The 23,344-nt window shown below is 39.7% G+C and overlaps 3 protein-coding genes across 4 annotated transcripts; 2 read left to right on the forward strand and 1 right to left on the reverse strand.

Moving 5' to 3' along the window:
• The first annotated feature begins 299 nt into the window (after nt 1-299).
• Nucleotides 300-12,012, forward strand: LOC105020240 (G1/S-specific cyclin-D2). The gene is made up of 5 exons (XM_010887101.5): nt 300-790; nt 1,720-1,935; nt 4,225-4,384; nt 6,644-6,792; nt 8,617-12,012. Exons 1-5 carry the CDS (start codon nt 584-586, stop codon nt 8,797-8,799), a joined length of 915 nt encoding a protein of 304 aa, XP_010885403.1. The 5' UTR covers nt 300-583; the 3' UTR covers nt 8,800-12,012.
• A 916-nt stretch (nt 12,013-12,928) lies between these two features.
• Nucleotides 12,929-18,193, forward strand: tigarb (TP53 induced glycolysis regulatory phosphatase b). 2 transcript variants are annotated; one of them, XM_010887102.3, is made up of 7 exons: nt 12,929-13,153; nt 13,418-13,517; nt 13,836-13,873; nt 14,534-14,655; nt 15,675-15,752; nt 15,870-15,980; nt 16,177-18,193. In XM_010887102.3, exons 2-7 carry the CDS (start codon nt 13,480-13,482, stop codon nt 16,609-16,611), a joined length of 822 nt encoding a protein of 273 aa, XP_010885404.2. In that variant the 5' UTR covers nt 12,929-13,153; nt 13,418-13,479; the 3' UTR covers nt 16,612-18,193. The 2 variants fall into 2 exon arrangements, with proteins under 2 accessions (XP_010885404.2, XP_010885405.2); XM_010887103.3 differs by lacking the exon at nt 13,418-13,517.
• Nucleotides 18,194-19,435: 1,242 nt separating this feature from the next.
• On the reverse strand, nt 19,436-21,882 carry fgf23 (fibroblast growth factor 23). The gene is made up of 4 exons (XM_010887104.3): nt 21,868-21,882; nt 21,360-21,594; nt 21,157-21,260; nt 19,436-20,903 (listed from the first exon to the last, which is right to left on the reverse strand). Exons 1-4 carry the CDS (start codon nt 21,880-21,882, stop codon nt 20,460-20,462), a joined length of 798 nt encoding a protein of 265 aa, XP_010885406.2. The 3' UTR covers nt 19,436-20,459.
• Between the last annotated feature and the right edge of the window lie 1,462 nt (nt 21,883-23,344).

Consider the following 23,344-nt stretch of genomic DNA (forward strand, 5'->3'; position numbering starts at 1 on the left):
CAAGAAAAAAATTTTTTACCATACATTTCAGACGTTTGACATACAAATTCAACTTGTGACCTTTGACATACAAATTTAACTAGTCAGGCCAATCATGAATAGACTAAATATAATCGTCATAACATGGTTATTACATACCAATTAGTAGTACAAACAGTAATTGGTTAATACAGAATTTACACTGAAAGTGTTATGATTGAATATATATCAGATATTTGTATAATTTTTTATTTCATTTTGTCTGTGTGAACCCGGAGATGGGGGTGGGGAGAGGTGGCATTCATCCAGTTCCTGCTTCTAGCAACAGAGCAGAGAGAAAGAGAAGATCTTGCATTCTGCATGGGACTACAATCTATCCTTGTAGCCAATTGTTGTGCAGAATGTCTTGCGCCATTTAGTCCACACTGCGTCTATTCAGACTTAAGCAAGAGTGAATTAGCCAGTGCTGAGAGTCGAAGGAAGCTATCGACAAGCAGGACTACGCTGGAATAAACTCACCCATGCTTCCACCCGAAAACTTCTCAAGCAGGTTTACACTGTATCCACTGCTCTTTTGACGTTATCATATTTTTCCTGCAAAGACATGAACCGAACAATGGAACTTTATTGCCTCGAGCCGAACAAAGTCGTGAGAGCCCAAATTGACCACACCATTCTATTTGATGAAAGAGTATTGCAAAGTCTGCTGAACATTGAAGACAGGTTTCTACCGCAGTGTTCGTATTTTAAATGTGTCCAGAAGGATATTCAGCCATATATGAGACGTATGGTTGCAGAGTGGATGCACGAGGTTTGTGAGCCTTTTTAATTTTTACAAATGCATTGGTTAGGCATATGCATGTTTGTAAGAGTGCAATTCAATCTACTGAAAATGGTATGCATACTAAGATTATATTTAAAACCAAAGTAGCCCGTTGTTGTGTAGCCTACGTGGTTCTGTGTTAACTTTGCAATATGCTCATATGGAGCATGTTCAAAAGCCTAACTAATGTTTGGTTTATTTAGATAGTTTTTAAAAGTAATGGCGTGTATTTTCTTTTAGCTGACATGCGAACATTTTGAAAATTCAATAGATTATACGAAATGACTCATTCAAGGCGTGTGGGCCCTAGGAAGTTCCACCATGCTAGCTAAACTCATTACCATGTATGCTTTTTTAGTTCGGTAAATGTCAACATACTGTATTTTACTGGTTCTGGAACTTGTGAAATAAAAGAAGACATTTTAAGCTTTTTTTTCATGTTAAATGTATCAGTTTTGTCCGTTCTGAATATTTATGATAAATTTTCGAAAATATTTTTTTTAGTTTCCACATCCACATTCGGTTTACACAATGGCTACTTTCGTTTATGTAATTTTAGAGGTTTATGAAAGACATTTTAATCTTGCAATTGTCGGGAATGGTTAATGAATGGCTAATGGACATTACGCATAAAGTTACCCTATAGCAGATGTATTCATATATTTTTATTTTCTTGAAAATATGACGAACATGACGAAATGAGCAGCGTGGGTGTTGTTTTTTGCTTGACTTCCTACTTAGGCTTGATTGTGAGTTAGCTTTGATATTAAAGCTTTAAAAATATGCGGGGCCACGGAATATTCACAATACATTACTTATTTTTTGCCTTCCTGAAAATGTGCTATTTCACTTCTTTATTGTAGATAAATAATGTCAATATTTATAACCGACATAGGTTTCTGTTTCTCTGCCACCAGGTTTGTGAAGTGGAGAAGTGTGAGGAAGATGTTTTCCCCCTGGCTATTAATTATTTGGATAGATTTTTAGCAATACAGCACACCAAAAAGAGTGTTTTGCAACTTCTGGGAGCTGTGTGTATGTTCCTTGCATCAAAACTAAAGGGGAGTTTTCCATTAACTGTAGAAAAGCTGTGCATGTACACAGACAACACCTTCACACCAAGGGAGCTGCTGGTAAGAAACACGTTTTTTCTTTGCCTATGAAAAGGTTTACAATTACATTTAAGACATTATATAGTATTTTATTCTAATTGAACTCTTATATTCATTAATGTAGTTCTGGAGCCCAGTGACATTATATTTTTTATTCAATAAAGTTTAGTGATATGCTAAGGAATTTCTAGAGGTTTATTTGGTTGTCCCAATATGGGAAATATTTGTTGGTTCCTGATATAAGCCTATTGGGTTTTATTCAGAGCACTGTTCTCAAAGGGTTAAACAGAGAACCCAAAAAGGCTGTTGGAATCTTTTGGTTCCTTGTAACAACCCATTTGTTTTCCTTGTAGAATTCAGATTTTGCCTGGATCCCAAAATAACTTAACATGGAACCAAAATAAACATTTCCCAATGAGTTTTTGATCTTAGCTAGCTAACACAGCTGTTTCCCTACATATCGAAATCAATGCTATCTTGATTAGAACTCACCCTACTTATTTGTCACTTGAACATTGGCTGCAGTATGTATGTGAGAGTGCCTGATCAAGTTTGAACTGAAGTGGCCTGTGTTGCCATCTAGTGGCAATTATTCATAAGGATTTCAACATATTATGATTTTGTCATAATGATTAATCAGGAGTTAAGTGAAGACCTGATCGAAGGCAGTGATTCTGGTGCATTGTGGACAATTTCAACTTGACAAGTATAGAGCCATGTAGACTTACATTAAGTAGAACTGAAGTAAAAGCACACTTGTAAGGCATAGCAACACAAACCTCACTTCTATTCATGAGAATCAGAATAAACGTCTCAATGGGAGGCGTTTCCTCACCCAGTCTTTTTGAGAATACGCCGCCTTTGAATTTTGCGAGTGAAGTTGACTTCTCATGTTTCCTTGGAATTCTGCCTACTTTACAAGATCTTTGTCAAACATCTTTCTTAATCAGTTTGTAGCGACTGCTATTTGAGTGTAATAAAAACCTGATAAAACGTCAGAATGTCACCCCCTTGTATCAGATAAGATATTCTTCTCTGCCATAAATGAATGTTTCTGGAGTACACTGCATGTTCCACCCTTGTTGCTCAAGAGGCAATAAATGAGTCATTAACCATTAAAGAGCTACACAAATGTGTCCTTTTTGTCTGTTACCACATTTTGTGATTTTTTTGTTGTTGCTTTATATAAAATCTAAAGCTGTTGTTCACATATGGCTATTTGGCTTAAAGTATACATTTTCAAGCAGATTTCCTTCAATGCTACTAATTCCGGGTCCTGGCTGGGGTTGCGTCATCACACAACCCTTGGGTCGAAAATTTCCTCGGAAAAAAGTAAAGGGTACTTGAAGGAAAAGACTAGTCTGTTTCAAATGTGCTCGGGCCTCCTTGCCAATTTTGTCATAGTCCTGCCAAGTCATGCAAGACTGCAGGAACGGACCTGGTGCCGAGCCGAGTGGAGACATGGTGTCAGCCGGGTTGGAGAGGGGAACTCAGGGGGTTCCTGCACAGGGCAGCTGTCCAGGAAGTGAGCGCAGCAGTGATAACGGAACACAGATCTCCCCCCTGCACTCTATGTTCTCCCTGGGTTTATCGTTGTGTCAACAGTTGTATGTGTGGCTCTTGCGCTGCTAACATGCACTATTAGTGGATGAATGTGTAGCCGACACTTTCCCTTCCCTGCCCGTGTTACCTGAGTGAGAGGGAGGGAGAGTGTCACATGGGGCTGCCCCTGTCTCCACTGACAGAGGGGTTTCTGTGAATGCGGGCGTTAACAGCTAGCTTGGGTTGACACATCATCTCAAAAGGAAATTGTCAGGGGGGACCAGCTAAATTAGTCACACTGGCTGTTTTCTCTCTTCCTCTTAGGCTGTGGCTTGCTTTTAATATGAAAGCTCCCAGCAGCTTGCTAACCAACTGGGTGCAGATCAGAGACGTTAGGCTTGTTGCTGGCTTTCTGGCTGGGGCTGCAATCAGGGGCGAGGCACAGCACGCTATATGGAAGATGAATGAGAGAAGCGAGCAGACAAATCTTCAAAGGGAAAGTGTGAGAAAAAGAAGAAAATTTTGATCTGTTATGGAATGGTATCCACTCTGAAATGAGACAGATGTGTACAGAAAGTATCTCAAGGCAAACGAAGAGTGACTGGATCACCAATCCTCAATTATTTCCTAAATTCCAAGTGTCAGCAGTTTATTGATCCTGCTCACAGATTCTAATATAGAGGTGAATGATTTGTAATGGCTCACAAGTCATTACAATTATTTTTCTACTTCTACTACTGTTTTATTCTTTCCATCTCTATCTTCCAGGAGTGGGAGCTGGTGGTCCTAGGGAAGTTGAAGTGGAACATGGCAGCGGTCATTCCCAATGACTTTGTAGATCACATCCTACGCAGACTGGCCCTGCCCAAAGAGAAGCTATCTGTGGTTCGCAAACACACGCAAACATTCATCGCCCTGTGTGCCACAGGTAATAACAGGAAATAACCACAGACCTTCTGCTTCCTGAAAGGACAGTCTCCAGTCTCACTTCTTCACTCCTGCTATTTTCTGTCACTAACTTTGTCATGTTTTAGGCCTGAAAGCACAAACACACATCTACTGGCTGCTGTCCTGAATCCCACTCTGGCACCGGAACAGTGCTCTTAGCCTCATCTTTACATTAGCACAGCCGCTGAAAGCAGATGCAAGCTGTATCAGGGCCCTTTGAGTGTGCACGTGATTACTAGTATGGTCAAAGAAGGCTGGGAGAATCTCCCTAGTGCTGATAGTGTTTAGTTTGGCCATTGCCTGTAATGACAGTGGGTGGATGAGCCTCCTCACCTGCTGTTAGGCTCACAAACCACCTCCTCTGCTGTGAATGAGGATGACTCAGATGTAGCAGCTGGGGTACTTTTGCTCTCTCTCTCTCTCTCTCTCTCACTCTCTGTACTGTTTTTGACAGAGGCTTTTCCAGGTTTTATTAGTCAGAACTGGCAGCCAGGGGTCTTCCTTCCTCATATCCTTCCCTCAAATCAACTCTAAAATAAACAATGCCAGGATTTTTACCTTCTGTCTCTTCGATTTTATCTGGCCCATATGTCAATTTTTACAGCAATATGGTATTGGTGCCATAGGCTGTTTCAATGTCTGTGGCTGTTTAGCGCCATTGTCGTGTTGCATTTTTATTTGGGTGTGTTTCAGCGGTCTACCCACTATTCATAAGCAGCCTGTTTATGTCCCAAGTGGAAAACTGACGCAATAAAAAGTCAGATGTGGTTTAGCATTTTTTATTTTTTTTATGTACTGCTCTAAATGTTGTTCCCGTGACTGAGCAGTTCTTTAGCTTGTGGACAGCTGGCCTCTTGAGGAGGAGAGTGTACGTTGGTTTGGACATCTTCTAGGCCGAGTATCTGCCTATTTAGCTTACATTCCGCTCCCTGTAGTCCGTGTCACATGCCAAAGAGTAGGACAATTACCCTCCAATCACGACAACTATGTAAATAGTGGATAATATTGCCATGCCTTGATAACAGGTGCCTGTCTGTTTTTGACTTGTTGCTTATAATTCCTATTATATTTTCATATGTTGTCACAGAAAGTTTTTTCCCAACAAACATTGAGCAACTCTGCTGAAAAATTCACGTGTTGAATTTTGAGATTGTCGAATGTCCAGGCTCTTTGGAAATGTGTGAGGAAGAAAGTGAATATTAGCTAGAGAGATTACTCTCTTGAGTTGAAAATATGTAAAAAATATATATAATAATAATGTTTTTCAGACGTAGTTCCAAAGTATGCAAAATTACATTGGAAATTCATTGTTTTACTACTCCATTACTGTATTGTACTGTACTCTTGTATTGTACTTTACTCTACTCCTGTATTGTACTGTTCTCTACTACTGTATTTGACTTTACTCCTGTGTTGTGCTGGACTTTTCTGGTCAAACAGGTGTCTGAAATCAAAGTAGTGTATAATTGGTTCTGATTTGGTCATGTCCAGACTGGGCTATGAATGGTCCAGATCAGTCTCCATAAATGGTGGTCTTCAGGACCAAACATGGACATGTCCTTCAGTAAATGAGTCGCATCCTCATTTTGTGAATAGAGAGAAGCCACTTGGGCTTTGCTGGACTGTTTTCTGGGGCTGTGTTGGAACTAGAGCTGGAGCTAAAGCTCGTCATTTGGGACATTTCCTTTCCTCCAGGCCTGTTCCCTCCAGCCAGCCGGCAGGGCTGTTGTCGCTCAGAGCTCTGGGCCTGCTTGATGGAGGACCAAAGGGAGTAGTTCCTGGAACTCATTGCTCACTGAGTAGGAGGATTCCTACTCTGTTTTCCTAATCATAGCTGAGGCAGAGTAAGGGAAACCACACAGGTTCCACAACGGCCATGCTGGACATGTTAGACTGTGGGAAAGTTGGGTTAAGCTCTGTAAGAGCTAAGAGAAGAGATTATCAAGATGCCTGAACATCTTCAAATGCTCCACTCCCATACTTTCTTAGGCCTGGACACCTGGACTTGATAGTGCAACTTGAAAATGTTTGTTCTTTAGTCAGTGAGAAGTTATTCTACACTCATTTCATAAGGATCTAACCCTCTTCCTCCCACGCTGCGTTTGGAATACACATTGACTATAATAGGAAAGAAACATTCTTGTTATTCACGTCTTGCTTGACTTTTGCTGAGTTCAGCGAGTTTTGTGAACTCGCTGATGTCCAACAGGGGACTGATCTGGTTGTCTGTTGTCCTCAGATTTCAGCTTGGCCATGAACCCCCCCTCCATGATCGCCACAGGCAGTGTGGGGGCAGCTGTCTGTGGCCTACAGCTGGACCAATCAGACCCGGCCCTGAGTCGAGACCATCTGACTGACCTGCTGGCCAAGATCACTAGCACTGAGGTGGTAAGTGAGGTCTGAAGCCTGATCCCAGATCTGTTAGTGTTGTTTGGACTGTTCTTTGTTTTGGTGCTGAATGACAAGGAGTTGGCAAGACATCTGAAGTCAGGTGGTATACCGCAGACATTTTAAGAGCACAATCAGGTCATGTTGAAGAGCTGGTGATATCAGTGTTTGTTGTGCATATGGCACAAAACGCTAGATGTGTTCCAACATTGGGCACTGACATTCTCTTAACCCTTCGGTCAGACGTAGGTTTTTCATCACCATTTTCTAGGCCGGGCGCATCAGAAACAGTCCTAGTAATACCAAAACTATGCCTCCAGTAGTTGCACATTGAAACTATTTACTTTCATGGAGAGTGGGAGCCTGTGGGTCTTGGCTCCGGATCCAGACTGTAGCTATAAAGAGCAGCGACGAGGGAATGTCTTCTTAGAACCCAGGGCCCACATTCTTGTGGTAGGACACAGGCAGGCAGTTCCTTAGCATGGCTCTCAGTAATGCTCCCAGTAAAATGTGTTTCTAATGCTTAACAGAGACACCATCTTTCCAGTGGAAAGGGCAGCACAGAAACCAGCACCGATTTACTATCTCTTTTAGATGACATAAATCAAAGAATCATTAGATACAAAGAGTCAATCATTTTACGTGAGATTAAATCGCGGATTGTAGACGAAGATCTTTGTCAGTCTGAGACTTTGCCCTTGGCTTGCCACAAAGGAACCTGAGGCCAGTTCAGAAGCACTCAGGGACTCGGGGGACACTGTCAGTCTGAGTCTACAATCAACCCAGCAGCTCTCCATAGACTTGTGGTTATTATGCAGCCATGACAACGTGGGCACCAAGAAGCCGTCACAACAGGCGCTCAGACTGCGGCCCATCAGGTTTTAATTATGCGTACATTTCAAAGGAATGTTGGCCTCTTTGCGAGCTGTGTGCATTCTTTGGGGCCCTCACTTTCGGCCCCGTAGAGTCAGACCTCCCACATCAGTCGTCTCCTTTGGACCTGCGGAGGGGAATGAGGAGAGAATACCTTTTTTCACGTAAGGTCTGCAGGGCATCTTTAGAAACGTCAATAACATTTCGCGCCCCCAGTAGGATAGATCAAAGCTGCTTCCTCTGTGCCCCAATGGATCTGGCCAGAGGTCTGATAATAGTCCACAATCTTACTCTAGAAGTGGGTTACATGTCACAATGGGTGAAACTACAAACTAATTCCCTCAGTTCCCTTATGTCTTCTTAAAACGTCAGAGAAAAGCAAGAAGACCATTCATTGAGACAGGCTAAGAAGACGAGCTTCCCTCTGAACACGAGGAGGACTCAAAGAGAAAGGAATCAAGGAAATAACTTTTGCAACAGTTTCTTCTGAATTTAAGAGAAAGGACCGGAAATTAAGGGAAAGGTTTCTCTGATCTTAAAGCTGCGGTGTTCCGCTCAGCAATCTTTCGAGCCCAGATTGAGAAAGTGCGCTATTAAAGGAAAATGTTGCCATTTGTCTCAGCGAGTCCATCCAACCTGTTATTCACTTTAGGACTGTTAGGAATGTTTTCTCCACAGCCCATGTGTGTTCCAGAGTGTTCAAGTGCCTGTTCAATCACCTCACTCTCTGCCTGGTCTCCTGTTGTTCTAGTGATAAGGTCATAAAACCGACTGGACCACCCATCACATGACTCATAATCCCCACCCGGTCCGACCTGTCAAGCATGTGACCATAACTGTGAAATATTGAACACGTAACTGTGTTGGTCGGTTTACCGTTTGGTCTGCAGGTTTCTGAGGTAAAGCGGGAGTGTGTGTTGGTTGGTGTATTGACGTGACCGTGTGTTGCAGGACTGCCTGAAGGAGTGTCAGGAGCAGATAGAGAGGGTGTTGATCAGTAGCCTGCGGCAGGGGCAGCATCAGCAGGAGGCCGGAGGCAGGGCAGGCAGCAAGGCCACAGAGCAGCAAGACCAGTCAAGCACCCCGACAGACGTGTCCAGCACCCCGACAGATGTTCGCGAAGTCAACCTATGAGCTTTCCACCACCACCATCTACAAGACTGACGTCAACCAGCAAGCTCCAATTACTCACCTCGCTCCCATCTACAGGGTCTGACCGCGTTTGCGGCGTGATTCGTTAAGCTGCCACAGCACATACGGAGTCGGTTAATGAGACCCCGCCAGTTAATGCCATGCCAACCTATGAATTGCCACCCTGGGGTGTAAAGTCAACCCATGAGGTCAGGATGACAATCTATGAGCTGCCAACAGAGTCAAGCTGGAATTATCAAATGATAAGATCTTTTAGAGTTAATTTAGAGAGTAGGTAAATAACTGTTGTTTCAGGTTTTGTTTTCGACCCCTGTCTACGTTAAGCATGTCACATATTGACATATGTGCCATAATAAATCTATTTTAGAAGCAAATCGATTTTAAAACTTGATAGTGCCTAAGGTTTGCAGAAAGAAATAGATTTGCGTACTTGAATTATGAAATTTTTTGAAATATTCATTTTTACTTGATACAAATAAAATATAGTTTTAAAGACAAAGCTAGCAAAAACATTTGGTTATAATTCATATATTTGTATTCTAAATATTATTATTGTATTTGTATACTTATTTCAAATATACCGTAATAGCATTTCATGATAGTTACAATTGTTATTACCATAATTATTAAGCATGTATTAATTTCACAGTAAGTGGGTATGTCTCATAGTTGTGACCATCTATTCTGTTTCTGATACAGGAAGCCCATATAATACTGTGTGTGTGTTACATTACATGCTGGTTTTGTTCTGCACAGTGTTTATACACTTACATTATGGAGAAGCTACAACAGGTTGAGGAGAACTGCTTCTCCTACCTGCTGTAGTGTGCACCTGTAGCACTGCTTCTTATTTATGCTTGTATATTCTAGCCAGGAGAGGGCTGGGCCCACTCACAGAACAGAGAGAGGGGGTGGAGAGACAGCTAAGCCCCAATGCTGTATTTTTACTGCCCCCTAAGGTTGAGAGTGTGGAGGACAGAACAACTATCAGCTGTTGCGGTCTTTAATCGATTGCCAAGTTAATGCCTAGCCAATATTTACTTTTTGAAATGAACAAGGTCGATATGTGATTTTGTTGTATGTTATGTTATTGGATCGAGATTGAGGATAATAGTTTTTATAGAGGGTACTGTTGTAGTTTGTTAGGAAAGTTGACTTAAAGACAAGTTTTTGTTTTGTATCAGCCAAGCCAATACTAGTGAAAGGAGACATGTGCATGTTGGTAGAAAGTTTATAGCCTAGAGAGGAGCAAGATTTGTTTGGTTAGTGTCAAATGGATTAGTAAAATGTTTCGAAAAGGTGGAGTAGTCTATTGGAGAATGAGAGGAGATGGTAAATTGAAGGTTTTGAGAATGGAATGAGGGGAGACATGGTGCTATAAAATTAAGTACTGCTGTTAGTTAAAATGACAGGAAAATGGATGAAGGTGCATCATAATTTGGTAGCTGATGGGTAAAATACCTTCCAGTCATTGTAAGATCTGTCAAGGGTCTATGTTTGATTAAAGGAACAAAACGTAGCCCAAATGCTCTCCAGAGGGTCACCAGAACAAGACCATTTCTTTAATAAAAATAGTACAGTCAGTTGTCATTGTTGATAATGAGGGAGGAGTTTGGTATGCTGGAATATTTCTTTAAAGGCCTCCTTTTGTTAAATCTTTACTAGATATTTAAGTAATGGTCAAAGACTTTGTCAAGGTCGTGGATTAACCTAAATGCACTTTTTGAACATGTTCCTCAAAAGTTGAAAGGGATGGTAATTAAATAGGGTAAGTGGGGTTGTAGGTTTTTTTTTAATTTTTTTTAAGTTATTTCATCTTCTCTGGGCTGGATTCCCACTTTCAATGCATGTTGTGGTGATGCACGTTGACAACAAAGCATTTTCTGACCAGTGAATAAGACGTAGGGTTTAGGAACATGGAACTATGGAATTAATTGCTATGCAAACCTAGGAAAGGAAAAGAAAAAGAATAATCACATCTAGACTTGATTCATTGATTGATTATATCCATTTAACTTGAAGTGAAATTTGGCCTGCGTCATAATGAAATCCATTGGATGGTCCTAAGATAGGGTTCCATAGCATATATTTTTTTTTCATCTAATTCATTTATTTAGCATTTTGTTCAGCTTGTTTGTCAGGAAGAAAAAAGGTATCTTTCTATGGTAAGTCATGTCTTTAAACCTAAGGACCAAAACTTTGCTCTTCACTTTTGAACAGATATTTAACAATGCAGATCAAATGAAGAAACTTTTTGCCCCCCCCCCTCCCCCACATGACAAGTAAGCCTTTATTTGCTATAAACTGATAAATTATGTGGGTAAACATTAGTTTTGTTTGTTTGTTAATTAAATTAATTTCTTCATTATAAAAGCCAAAATAGATCTGTTTTTGTTTGAAATCTTTCTGTTGCTGCTATTAAGCTTTTTGTTTTTCAGTCTTATAATATTGATATTCAGTGTGCTGCTATATTATGGACTTTAAAGTATAATGTTATTGTTTCCTTGCTTTTTCCTTTTTGTATGTATAGTTGAGAAATTAGTTAAGGAGAGAGTGAAAGTATTGTACTGGAAATACCTTGTGCATTTTTCTCAAATAGCATGTTCTACGCTCTTCTTACAATTTATTTTGTGTTCTGCCATTTTCTTACTGCATTCTTCCATTTTAATGTTTGTGTACCTCAGGTTCATTGGACAATACCTCACAACTCAGCAGCATTTCAGGGAGTTAGTGGAAAAAACTCTGACTCTGTATTTTGACATGTTACAGGTCATTTTCTGGATGAGAGTCAGGAGAACCAATATTCCACCCCTCTCTTTGGACAGCAAAATGTCATTCCATTCCATAATATTCCATTGATTTATGGTGAAGGACCATCTGTGTTGTATCATTCCAGGTGCTGAATATGGAACAGGGCTCTATAAAATATATATTTGAAAAACAAGAACCATTATGCATTTCTAACCTTTTTTTCCCTACTTATAATTTAGAATTGTATTGGCTCATTTAGGATCAGGTGAATACATATTGTGAGGTACCATTCGTTTTTTATATGAAAAAAAAAAATGTAACTGTTAAATTGTGGAAAACTTTGTTTTCAATCAATTCTGACCACCCCCCATCCCCGCTGTTAACCAGATTGTGTGGCTCAGAAGTGTCTAATCCACATCTTCTGTTCAATAAATTCAACCAAAACAATGTTTTTTCAGTCTGGTTAATGGGACATGAAATGTGTGCAGTAATTGTGAAGCAACTTGATTTTGACCAGTTTTATACGTATTTCCTGAGAGTCAACTGAATAATGTGACAGGTGAATTTAATAGTTACAGAGAGTATACAGTTACAAGTATCCCAGAAAGACGTTCTTAAGAGATTTGAGATTTTGCCAGAGCGAATAGACATGCAGAGATGAGGCAAGAGAGAGCCTTTCCACTACCTGCTCTGGATTATATCATCAAACTAAAGTTGTGGGGGTTAATTAAATATAGGTTATTTACAAACTATTGACCAACTTTTATTTTGATAATGTCTTAAATCTATTGACCCGGAAGGGTTTTTTGTTTGACTGACACATACTTTGGGTGCGTTCCGCAGTGGAGTTTTAACGAGTTTAAAGCTATAAGCGTCATGAAGCCAACACTAGCGATTTGGGAGCAACAGTAAGAATTCCAGTTTCCGTATTCTGCCTTCAAAATAAAAACAGCAGTAAAACGATATATATAATTAATATTTTTGCAGCTCTGCATGGTGCATATTGGGGAAACATAGATAAATAAAAATATGAAGGAGGCCAATGGTATGGGTGATGTAAAAAGCCAGCTACATTTCAATAACACAGTGCCCAATGATTTGGTGCCATATTTTGACTCTGAACACTCTCCTGAGTATTTCCTAGTATACCTTTACTATGAAAAAGATCATTGTTTTTGCGCATTGAGCAAGTATGTATCCCATGTGCAGTGTATTGTGTTGTGGGCTAAGAAGATGTTGGAGAATATAGTGCTGCTGCATGTAATGCAAGTGTCAAAGTGTAACCTTTATTTTGAAATGTTCCAACATTCCGGAAGTGCCTTTTTAATGTTGCTCACATAACGTGGATCTGTCAGGTGCTTTCAAGACAACTGGCGGTGCTCTCGTGACAACTCAGCAGGAAAAACCGGAGGTCAAATCATGTCAGCGATCTGGTTCGAAAGTTGGTGCTTTAAGATCATCCTCAAGTTTCCGACTTCAGATGGCGGTTCAAATATATTTTTCCCTGTCTGATCTTTTCCAGTCTACATCTTCATCATTGATGCTGGTCTAAAATGCTTACATTTACCTTGACACTTGTTAGACAGTAAGTAAATGTCATCGCTTCTTTGTAAACTGTTTTTGATTATTTACTGTAATGTAATATTTCTTAAAATATGCATTGGCTATTACATGTCAGTTTGAACCGATTAGAGAGGCCAAGTTGCCCCTGCTAAGGCTTCTTCTGACTGCTAAGGCAATTGTCAAACTAAAGCACATATTTATTTTTCTGTTATATTAAAACAGTGTCACATATGCTAGCCGATTCTCTACCGTTAGCGCTTTTTGACATGGCTACCTTCTTTCCCAGGGTATTATAGTTTCAAGACCTAACGCTTGGTCTGAATGCACGGTTGGTAAGGACATTGGAAAATGTTGTCGACTGCAACCGTGATGAGGCCAAATAAAAAGTATGGGCCTACAGTAGTACTACGTTATAATCCAGCTATGTTTTACATTTGAGAAAATATTGTGATATTCTAGATCCACATCGATTGACGTTTAGGTGGCGTTTTTGGCTGTTGTGGCTCCCAGAGCCTGGCCATCTCTGAAATAATGTTTTGTCTTTAAACAGCCAGTCCAATACTGAACACATTATGGGAGAAAAGTAGTGGAGACAAATATCAGAACATGGCTGCTTATACGATGATAAAATCTTTAGGGACTAATTGTTAGCATTCTTTACAGATATGTGCATGCATTAAGTATTTTTTTTGTCACTTTTGTAGTGGGGAGACACAATACAACAAGGACAAGCTCCTACAAGGTATGTTCTAAAAGTATTTGAAATGTTGTAAAAATTTGAAAAATTACCAATATTGACATTGCACTTTAACCTTTTTAGCAATGAATAGAAACAATGGCATAAAACGTTACTTGAGTGAAAATGATACAAAAAGACACATTTTTAAGGTAAGCCAACTACAGACAGAACTTAAATAATTCATGCTGGTTCATCTGCAACAGCCGAAAGTTGGAGTGTGCTGTTGTTTTCTTAAAATTAGGCACATTAACATGGCAGTGTGGTCATTATTCATAAAAGCGTTTATTTATTATGTAAAAAAAAAAAAATCTCTAACCCCCATACCACACACAGCCTGAAATTGTGTGTAAACATGATGAATTTGTGAGAACGGTCTCCAATATCAGTAGATGATTGGTGGACAGGCTTCCTACCAAAATGTGCATGACTTCTGCAGCGTTGTTTTGCTGCATTTAACCACTGAAAATGCTGTTATCAAGATTATTTCCTTGTTAGTCATGGTCATAGGTCAGCACGTGGGAGGTACCAAATCTCAGTAAAGGTTGTCAAGTTTCCTACCAGTAATTACTATTTGGAGGGGTGTGGATATATCTGTGTTCCGTATGTTGTAAATACCACACTTGGTTACAAACACAGGATAAGTATGTGTTTCTGTCTTTTCAGGTCAGGGGGTAGACACTCCTCTGTCAGAGCCGGGGCAGCTGCAGGCACAGGCAGCAGGACTGTACCTTAGAGATATCAGGTTCTCCAATGTGTTTGTCAGTAACCTGCAGCGTGCAAGACAGGTAAGTTCTACTGAGTGACCACGGGCTACTGTTGACTGGGTGTACGGTTCTAACTGCTGGACGGACAGACTGACACCTAGGCTACAAATTCAGTAATCATTTTATGAGCCAAACAGCAGGATTGGTAGGGGAATCTTATTTACCATAAATTCCAAAAGGTCAAAATCTATTTTACTAGGGTAAAGCGGCCCAGTCAAACCTGTGTTATACTCATTCGATATGTTCTAGCTACTTTTCAGAGATGCATAATAATGATACATCATAATAATGCATTAACCATTACAAAAAATCCACAATTGTCACTGCCCTAGTGATTTGGTTTCTATTAATCTTGCCCAACCCGGTCGAGTCTGTTGTGATGTAGCCTAGCAATTAGGTGTGGTGACACCCACAGAGTCTTATTGGTTTGCACCTCACATGGTTGTGTTGTTGGCATGGCCACAAACATTCTGTACAACGCTGCAGACTTTGAACAAGGGCTTACACTGTCTAAATTAAACTGTAAGGGCTTGGAAATACAACAACATAGTTTTCTTCTTAACATTAACTTTAACAATGTTGCCATTATCTTCATATTGTTCTTCCCCTAAATTAACAAGCTAATTAACGTTATACAGCATCTAAAATCAGTTTGGTGCCATCACAATGATGAAAAACTATTTAGCTATTATTAGGGATCTTTAGAAACACATTGTTTTGTAACCTTATTTGGTTTTTCAAGCCTTAGCAATGGATTTTAAACCAAATATTCATCAGCTTGCATTGAGTATGCATTGAGTAGAATGCTCAGGTGGACATCAGCCCTAAAACAGATTTTCAAAAAAGTATTGTGAAGAAATGAAAGTCAAATTCTATCTTATTGTTTTTGGTGGGAAACACTCAGATAGGACATTGAAATTAGAACTAGACGTGCTGGGGCAGTACTACGCTCGTGATAGTCTATCAGCTGGTTTACTTCTGGCTGCAGATATTAAACCAGGGGTGTCAATGTATACAAATCCTTATTTTGTTTTTATCAGACTGCAGAAATAATTATGAGGAACAATATTCACTCCTCGGAGGTTGAGATGGTCTTCGATCCCTTACTCAGAGAGAGGGTAAGTCATACATACAGTATGTTTCCTCTTGTATACAGCCTTTTTTATCACAATAATAGTTTCAGATTCAAACACAGTTAATATAACGCTCATCTTAGTGATTCAACGATCTTGCAGGGTTTTGGGATCGCAGAGGGACGACCCAAGGAGGATCTGAAGAACATGGCCAACGCATCTGGACAGTCGTGTCGAGACTATACTCCCCCTGGAGGCGAGACCTTGGAACAGGTCAGTTTGGTCCTGCTGTTTGATTCATGCTCTGCTCAGAAAGTGGTGCTGGATTCTCTGTCCAACAGCGCCATGCTGTGGTTTAACTTAGAACTTCTGGCCGAAAGCTTAACACTTTGCTAACTCCTTTAAGGAGTTACATATTTTATCAGCCCTTCGGTATTTTAAATGTGTGTGTCTGTGTATCTATTTGCAGGTAAGGCTGCGATGCAAGAAGTTTCTAAAGGCCCTTTACCAGCGCATGGTAGACGACCACTGCAGCTCTGGGCAGGGTCATGCTGCTGTGGGAACAGAAGCCGGGGCGGGCGCAGCCGTGTCTGAGACAGATGTGCCCCCGGCTGGCCTGCCGGATGACGGGATGGAGGGCATCCATCTCCACGCCCTGGTGGTAAGCCACGGGGCCTACATCCGCGTAGCTGTGAGACATTTTGTGGAGGACCTGCAGTGTACTCTGCCCCAGGTGCAGAGGATGTCCCAAGTGTTTTCAGCCTGCCCCAACACGGGCATCAGCCGCTTCATCCTAACGCTGTCGCCCGGTGAGTCTGGCCCGGTGCCCTCGGCTGTCCGCTGTGTCTTCACTAACAGGAGGGATCACCTGACCTCTCGTGACATATGTTACATAAAACATTGAAGGGACATTTCACTTAATGGTGAATGTTTGTCAGATGGTTTCAGATCGTCCCCGAACTTAGGATGGGCAGATGTAGAACTATGTGTGTCAGTCCTAAATGAATGTAGACATTGAGTACTGTCTAATTTAAAGGCTGAACACTGTATTAGCTATCATAGATGTATACCTGAATCTGGTTTAATATGGACATTAGACGTCAGTGGTCTGAAAATGGGAAAATTATTCACCAATTGATATTTATACGCAAGCTAAACAAAGCATTTTTTGCACTGTTCAATTTTGCACTCTATGTTATTTACTCAGTCTGTTGTTAGATTTATTTTTTTGTTCATTATCTTAACTTAGACTGAAATTGTTACATTAATTTAAACATTCATTAGTAAGTAAATAAGATTGCAATGGTCCTGGCGGTTGTCAACTTCAGAGTAACTCAGTCATGGCAAAGCAATGTCATTACCATCATAAGAAACTATAGGCATTGAGTGTGTGATGGCTTCACAAATACTCCTGACTGGAACCAAAGCAGCCTGTTTTACCATTCAATGTTTTCTTGGTAAGCAACAGCCGTGTAGATTTGGTCTGATGCGCCTTGTCATAAATATCCTGCATACAAAATTACACTGATTGACCCAATAGTCTAGTAATGAACAGACATCCTTTAATTAGGATGTCTCAGCCACCACTAGCACGGTTTTGACCAAACTTGGGGAATGATGCACCTTGCCAAAGTGGTCCCACAACTACAGAACCATGCAGATTGGCCAAAAGGGAGTGATAAAGTAATGTTCTGAATGTTTGCTGGTGAGGATTTAGAATTGGCTTAACGGGAAACTGATATATCACAATTATATTGTGGAATAACTAAAATGTTATTGTCAGATTCTTCCTATCACCTTTATTAAAATCTGTAGATGATTTAAGATCACTTTCCTTCCTCTGCTGGCAACTTGGTAAGGAATGATGCCAGTATATCTATCATGATATGGTGTATTAATAAAGTATTTTAATTCCTTTATCATGCTTAAATTGATATTGAGTGTCTGAAAATATTTTTCACTTGGCAAATAAATATAGTGATTTGTGGCAAACAAAAATCACTATTATATAATTTTAAAGCAGAAAGATAAGAAGGCACTGTATTTGCAATCACGCTAAGTGGGAACTACCTCAGTTGTTATACTAGTGTATTTCTTGTGTGAGAAATACCTCAAGATGTAGAGGATAGAGACTCATAGAAATAGTGTAAATTATTTTCTCCTTAGCTCTCAATGGACAATTTTGTAGTTAAATTCATCTGTGTAAAAAGGGTATATAGTGAATATCCTGAGTGGATTTCCGGGTCTTCCATTATTTATGCATGTGATTTTCATGTGAAAAGAGAGAATTCCACACAATGCAATGTCTGGTTTGGAATTCATACACACAGTTTTAGTATGGATACTCTTTCATTTTTATCAACTTTAATGTAACTAAGCCCTAAGAGCTTAGGATGCTTTTGTTTGCTAGTTGATGTCATGTGTAGTTTTTGTCAGTATTGCTGTATTTCAGTGTAGTGATGCCTATATAAATGCTTGCAGCCTCATTGAGATGTCCTCGGGTTATTTTGTTTATTTAACATTTATCCAGAAAGACTTACAGCAGTGAGTGATTTTTTTTTTATGGCCCCCCCATGAGACCAGTCCCTCGCCATTGCAAATTTCTCTCTACCGACTGTGCTATATCCAAAGTATAGATTCAGTATAGTAGGCTAAAAAATAAAGGGTAAATAAAAGGAATGTTTTTCAGCCAACTGAAAAGTTTAGAGTGTTGTAAATTCAAGAAGGGCAAAGGTTAGATTGGATGAAAGGAAAGAAAAGAAAAGACTCATCGCACCACATGCCAGGTCTTAGCATACCGGGACCACCAAACTTTCAGGTGTTAAATTTGGTGAAAAATAAGATGGGACAAGGACCTTATTAAGACATAACAGGCAACTTATTGTACAAGCGTTTTCATTTATTCAGAGCAGTATTTCAGCCTGAGTTTGCAGGGTAGGAAAGGCCAGGTTCTATCCACTGAGGGCCAATTCAGTGTTACAGATGATCTCATAATTTCGACCTATTAGAAGTAGGCTATAATTGTTTCAGTGTACTGGTCGAGTGTAACAGGAACAACAAGAATGTAACAATTAGACTACAGCTACTGACCTGTGTCAAGAATATTCTAGGAGGTTACACAGAGTTGCATATAACAATATGCACTCAGTCTGTCAAAATCAGTGTTTGCGAATATCGTTCTTTTTTTAACTCACGTATTTTTTTTAAAATTATTATTATTTTTTACAGTATGTCATTCTCCAATAAGGAAATGTGTCTTTACCATGTGGTTTTTAAGGTTCCTCTCCAATATAACAGGTCAAAGTGATTTAACCTCAAAGCAAAACCGGACCAAAGTTAGCGGTCACCATAATGTGTCCCAAAGACTAAAATAACACCACAATGTTTTTCAGTAAGAGTGAAACAAAAACAGAACGTGGAAATGTTTATTTTTAGACAATGATGGTTTGGCAGCAATTCCTAAACTTGTATAACACTTTTCTCCTTAATGAGATGTAGAAGGAAGCGTAGGAGTCTCACCTGGAAGATCTGAATAAGTCAATGGACCGCCTGCTGACGCACTGAATGAGACACAGGGCCTTCCTTCAAATTAAACATTTCGTCCTAACCTATTTGCATCACACATACAATTTCAGGAGATAATAGCTGTATGAGTATTTAATTCTGAAGTTTCAAAGTTTCATAAATAGAATAAATATAAATAAATATTATATTTGTCAACACACATTTAACATTTTTTTCCTCCGATATACATCTCACCAACCTTTACACATGTATACAACATAGAGATTGTTTCTCTTTAAAGGGGATAGTTTGGATTATGACAATGAGACTACTATCTGCTTTCCCAGATTTAGTGGGACTCTTAGATACCATGTGTCCGCGTGCAGTTTTAGGGAAACCGCTATCTAAGGTTTGCCCAATTCCTAAATTGCGTATGGTAGTTAGCTGTTCATCTATTATTCCAATCGTAGTGTTAATGGTAGTTTGCTTTAGCTAGTAATACTACCGATAACTTTATAGTGGATACGGATACATTTAAATGGTATCAACAAGGGATTCAACAAACTTCTCAAACTATCCCTTTTACAGTAAATAATCCAGATAAATAGTATAAATAACAAATGAATGAATTTAAATAAAGAAATACTTTAAACTTTGTTAATGTCGGCTGTGCTGCTTGCCCTTGGTGGCCAGCACCTAATCGTGTCTGAAACATGTACAGTGGACCATGTTCTTTTTTCATTTTAAATGAAATGTGTCCCACAGGCATATTTAACATTGTAGTAATTTTAGATGCAATATGTTTCAGATCCTTTATGTTTTCTTCTTGCATAAAATTAATAAAATGACACTTTAATTCCCCGAAGGATCACAATATTTCGTACTTATGCATAATTCTCATACTGATCCTCTCTTTAAACGGAGCGCACTGTATACATCATTTTTGCTCGCATAAATTAGTTGCCTACAATGGTGTGAAAAATGAAAAACATTCCCAATATGGTCCTTTTTATACATATTTCAAATGTACTATTTAGGTTTCACTAAGCAATAATAAGGCTGTCAAGGTCTGTCACTAGTGTCAGATAACACTTGTGAACCACAATATGTGGTTAATTTATTTCCAGGCCAGCTGGAATTAAACAAAAGTGAACGAACAAAAAGCCTAAATTGGAATATTCTAGGTATGTGTGTATGTATTTAGCGAGTGACTCATATAAACCCAGGTGTACATCGTCTACTGTCAACTTATCCCACCATGACATTCATGATACGGGGGCTGGGAGGTGCGTTTAGGGATTGCACGTTCCATGGGTCGTCGAAGGTAGACTCCGGGGTCTCCCTAGAGATGTTTTGGCCTTCGGGGACTTCAGACTCTTGGTCAGTCTCCGCGTCATCCGTCTCCGGCATAGCCCGGGAGTCATCAGCTTCCTCGGTCTGCCCCAGCATGTTATGAGGATCAGAAGGGTCAACCACGCGGTTCCTCTTCTCCCGGTGATGAAGGCGCTCCAGCGGCACGGTGTTCTTCTCCGAAAGAAATAGGGAAGTTTGCGGTAGATTCTGACCTACACTATACACTTGCTTAGCCCCTTCCAAGTTGAGCAGAATACCAGTTCTGCAAGAGAAGTACACGTCGCGGTGGTTTTCCAATAACTTATGGTTAAAAAGACAGTCTTCCTTGTGGCAAATCGTCTGTAAACAGATACATTAATTAATACACTTAACACAGTCTGTCTTTCAAATATAAGAACACTGATTAATGTTAAAATGTACATGTTTTTTGATTGGATAAAAGTGACTTAAAATCAGTGCGTAAAAACGCGTTTTTAGAAGTCACTACGATAAAAAGCGCTCATATTTGGAAAGTGCCTTTCAGAAAGTGTCATTTAAAATGGTAGAAAACATTTAAATATAAGTACAAATTAGATCGGGTATTCAGACTTACAGAACTGAAAGGGTTTCCCATAGCATCCATGCACAGGTAGCGATTACTTTTGACACCAAGTATAGCAACGCGCTCTCTTGTTTCTGCCTTCAATAAAAGCACGCCTGTGAACAGAAATAACAGCGTAATAGTACAAATAACACAAAGGCAAACATTTGAAAAAACATTTAGTCAAAACACAATTCGAAAATGTAATAACTTACTGTATGAAGTTCGAATTTGAGTTTTGCGCACGTTGCCATTTGAACTGATCTCTAAGTAGAAATTGTTCACGTCGGAAGAAGTCTGCAGGTGTACGTATCTTTTCGGATTTCCCCAATTGGATCCCAGGAGAGGAGATGGGTTTGGAAGAGCACCCACAAGTCGAAAGCCCTGAAGCACGGCAAGTATGAGCGCAAGGATGGCTTTCCTCATTCTGAATATCTTAGTTATTCCAAGCTTTTACCCCAAAAGTACCGAAAATTGTTTCCAGAGGATTCGGATGTGGCTGTGAATTCAGCATTAAGCTATATGCCAACTTCAGATGAGCTGATGTTCCAAAGCATGGAGAATGGCTCTTTTTAAAGAGAACTGTCTGGAGGAGGAGCTGGCAATGGTTAAGTAAGGAGACACCCAACTTTGAGCCATTCTTTATTTTTTTGGAATGAAGGCAGACCAATCTGGTTTGCATAGTGCACACCTCTGCACTGAGGGGGTGCAGCAAAACAGTACCTCTTTCTGCCACATTTTTCTGTTAGAGACACTTGGTCCTGTCTTGCTCCAAAACAAGGTTTTTTGCTCCAGGGAAGGAAGGAGAAGGAAATGTTCATTATTAATGAGGGATATCTGGAGAAAGTTAGTATGCCTAAACTTAAATTGGAGTCTATTCCTTTCAGCAAAATATATTTACACATGGCCTGAACACTTGAAGAGGAGTGAACCTCCGCTATACTCAAAATAGTAAATAAACAGAGCCTTAATTTTAGAAACTATTCTAACACCTTACAACTGTTACATTTTAATTGCACAGCTCTGGGCCAGAAAGTTTGGGTTATCAATAAGCAAACACTGTTACCCTCAGTGGATTTTTGTGTTCACCAAAATGTTAGTGTCATGAAATGCATGCATCAGAACATGCTAAATTTGTCACCTAACTGTCAGCAAACTAGGCTATCTACATGCAGCAAAGTGCTCTAACTAGCTAGCTCTGCGCCTCCTTGGCAGAATGCAGAAAATTGGTGCAGAGCCCTCGGATTGGCTAAATACACCTTCTTCATTGCACAACCAAGGATTATACCTGTTAAATCTTCATAAAGCTCCAGCCAATATCATAAGTTGTAAAAATCTGATCAAACCGTGTTGTTTTAAGATTCAAAAACAATCTTAAGTGTGTTTTAAAATTCCTTATGAGTCTGATCTGGGCTTAAAACAAAAAATATATATTATCATCATTTTCACAAGTTCAGAGTGTTATTTCGGGGTCACACTCTACTTAGAGTCAGCAGTGATCCGACACACTACCTGCAGAAATACGATCTTCAGTAGCGTCATGTCACAGAACAGGAATGAGATTCTCCACACAAAAAGCACCCAATATTCTTTAAACCTGTCAGCTATTTACTTAGCCAGCAGTAGTAAACTGACAAGTGTGACATATTTAGGATATTTGTGTGCAAAGATTCCCATTCAGATTTTGGTGACCTGTCCCTGTCCGGAAGAATATCCTGTTTCTGCAGGTAGTATGACTGGTCACTGCTGACACAGAAACGGGTATGTGGGTGGGTGTGTGTGTGGGAGACAGTGGCAGAACATGGTATCTAATCAGACAGTGGTGTCTAATTTCCATATTATCACACAAATCTTCATGAGATTGCGCAAATGTTTTGTGTGTGTGAAGTAAAAAAAAGAACACAGGTTTAGGTTTAGATATTAAGTTGAAGGTTAGGTACTGAGTTTTGGATTAAGTCTAATATACATTATGATTTCTGGTGAACTTGTTTTTTGTGTGTCTGTTTATGTGTTAGGTTGCACAGTTTGAATTTACAAGGTTAATGGAGGACTCGTGCATCATATCATTGTTGGAGGTGTTGTAAAAGTTACACACACACACACGCATACACTCACACATTTCATCTTTGTCATTACCAATAATTACTATATACAGTGGGGAGAACAAGTATTTGATACACTCCAGATTCTGCAGGTTTTC

Source organism: Esox lucius, chromosome 23 (genome assembly GCF_011004845.1).
Source record: "Esox lucius isolate fEsoLuc1 chromosome 23, fEsoLuc1.pri, whole genome shotgun sequence".
Classification (NCBI taxonomy): domain Eukaryota; kingdom Metazoa; phylum Chordata; class Actinopteri; order Esociformes; family Esocidae; genus Esox; species Esox lucius.

What these genes read in the sequence shown, in the direction of transcription:
- tigarb (XM_010887102.3), top strand. Translation starts at nt 13,480, where the DNA reads ATGTTGTCGACTGCAACCGTGATGAGGCCAAATAAAAA. An exon ending in GTGATGAGGCCAAATAAAAA is followed by an intron (nt 13,518 to 13,835) that starts GTATGGGCCTAC and finishes TCACTTTTGTAG; the next exon opens with TGGGGAGACACAATACAACA. An exon ending in CAAGGACAAGCTCCTACAAG is followed by an intron (nt 13,874 to 14,533) that starts GTATGTTCTAAA and finishes CTGTCTTTTCAG; the next exon opens with GTCAGGGGGTAGACACTCCT.
- LOC105020240 (XM_010887101.5), top strand. Translation starts at nt 584, where the DNA reads ATGAACCGAACAATGGAACTTTATTGCCTCGAGCCGAACAAAGTCGTG. An exon ending in TTGCAGAGTGGATGCACGAG is followed by an intron (nt 791 to 1,719) that starts GTTTGTGAGCCT and finishes CTCTGCCACCAG; the next exon opens with GTTTGTGAAGTGGAGAAGTG. An exon ending in CATCGCCCTGTGTGCCACAG is followed by an intron (nt 4,385 to 6,643) that starts GTAATAACAGGA and finishes TGTTGTCCTCAG; the next exon opens with ATTTCAGCTTGGCCATGAAC.
- fgf23 (XM_010887104.3), bottom strand. An exon ending in TCAAATTCGAACTTCATACA is followed by an intron (nt 21,261 to 21,359) that starts GTAAGTTATTAC and finishes TTCTGTTCACAG; the next exon opens with GCGTGCTTTTATTGAAGGCA. An exon ending in TGGGAAACCCTTTCAGTTCT is followed by an intron (nt 20,904 to 21,156) that starts GTAAGTCTGAAT and finishes ATCTGTTTACAG; the next exon opens with ACGATTTGCCACAAGGAAGA.